The sequence below is a fragment of the Rutidosis leptorrhynchoides genome, chromosome 7 (assembly GCF_046630445.1).
Source record: "Rutidosis leptorrhynchoides isolate AG116_Rl617_1_P2 chromosome 7, CSIRO_AGI_Rlap_v1, whole genome shotgun sequence".
Lineage (NCBI taxonomy): Eukaryota > Viridiplantae > Streptophyta > Magnoliopsida > Asterales > Asteraceae > Rutidosis > Rutidosis leptorrhynchoides.
Genome location: NC_092339.1, coordinates 71,291,554 through 71,294,826, shown reverse-complemented (window position 1 = coordinate 71,294,826; position 3,273 = coordinate 71,291,554). Strand labels below are relative to the sequence as shown.

The 3,273-nt window shown below is 30.2% G+C and overlaps 1 protein-coding gene across 1 annotated transcript; it reads right to left on the bottom strand.

The window, feature by feature from the left end:
- Positions 1–637: 637 nt before the first annotated feature.
- On the bottom strand, positions 638–2,760 carry LOC139858006 (FCS-Like Zinc finger 8-like). The gene is made up of 2 exons (XM_071846863.1): positions 1,740–2,760; positions 638–937 (listed from the first exon to the last, which is right to left on the bottom strand). Exons 1-2 carry the CDS (start codon positions 2,432–2,434, stop codon positions 859–861), a joined length of 774 nt encoding a protein of 257 aa, XP_071702964.1. The 5' UTR covers positions 2,435–2,760; the 3' UTR covers positions 638–858.
- Between the last annotated feature and the right edge of the window lie 513 nt (positions 2,761–3,273).

Below are 3,273 nucleotides of genomic sequence, written 5' to 3'. Positions count from 1 at the left end.
GTACTCAGGCTCTGAGTACAAGTTGTGAATGGCTCTGAGTACTCAGGCTCTTGAAAGAGTAAGATTGCAAAGCAGTTAAAAGGGAGTAATTGTACTTACCGGAAAAGAGGAAATATTTCCCAAGTTAGAGGATTTGAGAAGTTACCGTTGTTGTTGATTTGATATGTTATATATAATATTACATGTTCAGGTCACTCCCTATCGTAACTAAACTATTCATCCTCTTAACCTTTCACATCAGCGCCACATCAACACCAATATCCTATAACTAACTCATAACTAAACACTCCCTATCATGGCTAAAACAATACTCCTCTTAATATACAACGTACAAGCAATAAAGCATCAAGTCCAACAATAAAAAGCACTGGGACCCGCAATTCCTATAACTCTTCCGTTAAATCTATGGTGAAAGCGGATAACTACGCGGGTAACTAAATAGTATCTATGGTTAGTTACGGGTAATGAGCGGGTAATAGACGGGAGTGGTCTCATTATTATATCAATGATTCAATCTAACATATAACAAGATAGTTTAAGCTTATCCTTATTTATATTATATTATTTTATTTTAAATACTTACAATATTTATTTATATCAAATCAATCATGAATCATCAAATCCAAAACAACGTCATTACAAACTACTTTTCTTTTCCTTTTTCTACAAAATCATTACAGGGATAGTTGAATGGTAAACCAAAAATTACTTTAAAGACAAAATACAGAAAACAACCAAATAGCTAACATTGCAATCCAACAAAAACAAATCAAATCCCCATTTTATCCTCAATGATCAAACTTCTAGAAACTTCAACACTGAAAACAAGATGGGGTAATTTGGTCACTTTAAAAATAGTTAATAGTAGTTCACCATCAATCCATCCAATACCATTTCTTGACATCTGCATTCTTCGCTGCAAAAAGCCTTCTCACCCCTGTGTGACAATACCTCATTCAGTTCATCACTATTTGCAACATAATTTTTAAGAATTATTAATATTTCAAACATTATATTAATAAATCCACTTAAAATTCCTAAATTATCCTTAAATGATAGTAGTACAGACTTCTCATTAGGATTTATTGAGGGTATCTTTAGTTAAAAACATAAAATAATAGTGGCTAAATAAAAAAGAGAAGTGAACACCTCCTTAATTATTAAACCTTATTAATCTTAATATAACAATAATTTTTGAATTTTGATTTACAATTTCTTTTACCTTATTATATACGGATTATACTACAAAGTACTAGTATGTGTTTAACATAATACATACACGAATATCTGTATTCTAGAAATACTTTGCAAGTAGAATCAACACACAACATATAATTTCTTCTATTTAAATTTATCATTCAATTCAATTAAATTGATCAAAAAATATGATATGAGGTCACACACACGCATATATATTCTTATCTTGTAGAAATTTATTATTTACGTGATGCATAAAGGTCAAAGATCATCTAATTATGAGGCCACCCTAAGCTAAAGTAAACTAAAGTTTTCATTTTCTTATTTGAAGTATACATAAATATAAATAACTATTATCATTAAATACTCAATAAGTCACTTTTATCTCAAAGGCCAAAAAGACCAATAATTTGTTGTTATTTCAATAAAGTTCCAATATTATGCAAATTTCAATCATATGAAATAAAAAATATATAAATATAGTATTATAGTATTAATTAATAAATACTAGAAATAAAAATAATTTAGAAATCTGGACTAACCTGTAAATAAATATATCATTCCCTTCTTCGAGATTTTTGTTGCATGTATGACAAAAACTTAAAAAGCCTTCACAAGTAGGTTCCGGGTTCAGGTTCGGGTGCGGGCCAGGCTTCTCTAATTCCGGTAACCCGATTACCTCACAACTTCTTTCCACAACACAATTATCATAAATATGGGTCGTTTTCGGGTTCGGTCCACGAGAAATCACCCGGGTATACTCTTCGGAAAGCTCCATTTCCTTCAAAGACAAAAGACCCGAAAAATTTCGGAGCGACCCGTACCCGGTCGGAGTTGTCGCCGGTCTACCGGAAATTTGAGAACTTCGTGTTTTAATTCCGTAATCTCCGGAGAATTCTGGTATTTGAATCTTGAGATTTGATGCAAACAAAACTTTACGACTAATTGTATTTGGTTTACAAATGGTTTCATTTGGTTGTTCTTCAATTAGTGCTAAAGCAATACCTTCATGATCAAATTTCTCTAATGGGTTTACGATTTTTTTAAATAATTTAATGGGTTTGATTCCATTTTTGTTGATCTCAAATGGGTTGTTGACAAAATTTTGTCTTGTGTCAAGGATTGAAGTGGGTGATGATTCTTGTTCTTGCAGGGTTTTAGGTGAATATAAGCCATTAAAGAACCTTGGTGATGAGATGTAAGATGAAACAGGTCGGGTCGGCTTATGATCCGTCATGATGGGTTTTTTTTGTTGATGATTTAAAAAAAAAAATAAAGTTAACTAATTCAGAAAAATGTAAGAAAGATTTCGGAAGCTTCCATTATTTTTGTGTTTCAAGAAAAACAAGAAGTGATTCGGATTAAAACCCAAGTGTTAGTAACAAAGTTGAGATTGGATTTTTTGTGGTTTAATCTACCCATTTGATGATGAATTTTGAGTGTTTGATTGATTAATGAAAAAAGTGCTGATGTGTATAATTTAAGAGTGTACCATGTGTCTTGTTCTTTGGATATATCGCCACGATGAACATTTGTATATGTTTTTGTGTGTGTCAGAGAGAAAAAAATAGAAAGTTTGTTTTAGATGAAAAATCAGTCTGGAGTTTGGGGATTTTTTAAAAGGAAAAAAAGAGTGCCAATGAGAGTCAGTTACTACTATTTTCAATTAATAAAATTTTCTTTTTTCTTTCTCATCTTTAAAGTGTGACAAATTTATCATATATATATATATATATATATATATATATATATATATATATATATATATATATATATATATATATATATGCAGGATTAGGGATAGCAATGGATCGAATATGGATCGGGTGAGGCCGTATCCATATCCATATACATTTATTTTTTTTTACTTTTCATCCATCCATATCCATATTCATCAGGTAAAGCGGGTTAATGGATAGTTATTCATATCCGTTTAAATTTATTTTATTTTTAACAATTATAAACGGTGGTTCACTATATACGATCAAAAGTAATATTTTTAATAGTTTATGCGATCGAAAGTCACATTTTACTAATCTATATAACAAATATTCAATAGATAACCTATTAAACGTG

Coding starts and splice junctions, on each gene's coding strand:
- LOC139858006 (XM_071846863.1), bottom strand. CDS start 2,434: ATGACGGATCATAAGCCGACCCGACCTGTTTCATCTTACATCTCATCA. Junction 938..1,739: donor AATGATATATTTATTTACAG/GTTAGTCCAGAT, acceptor ATTGTCACACAG/GGGTGAGAAGGCTTTTTGCA.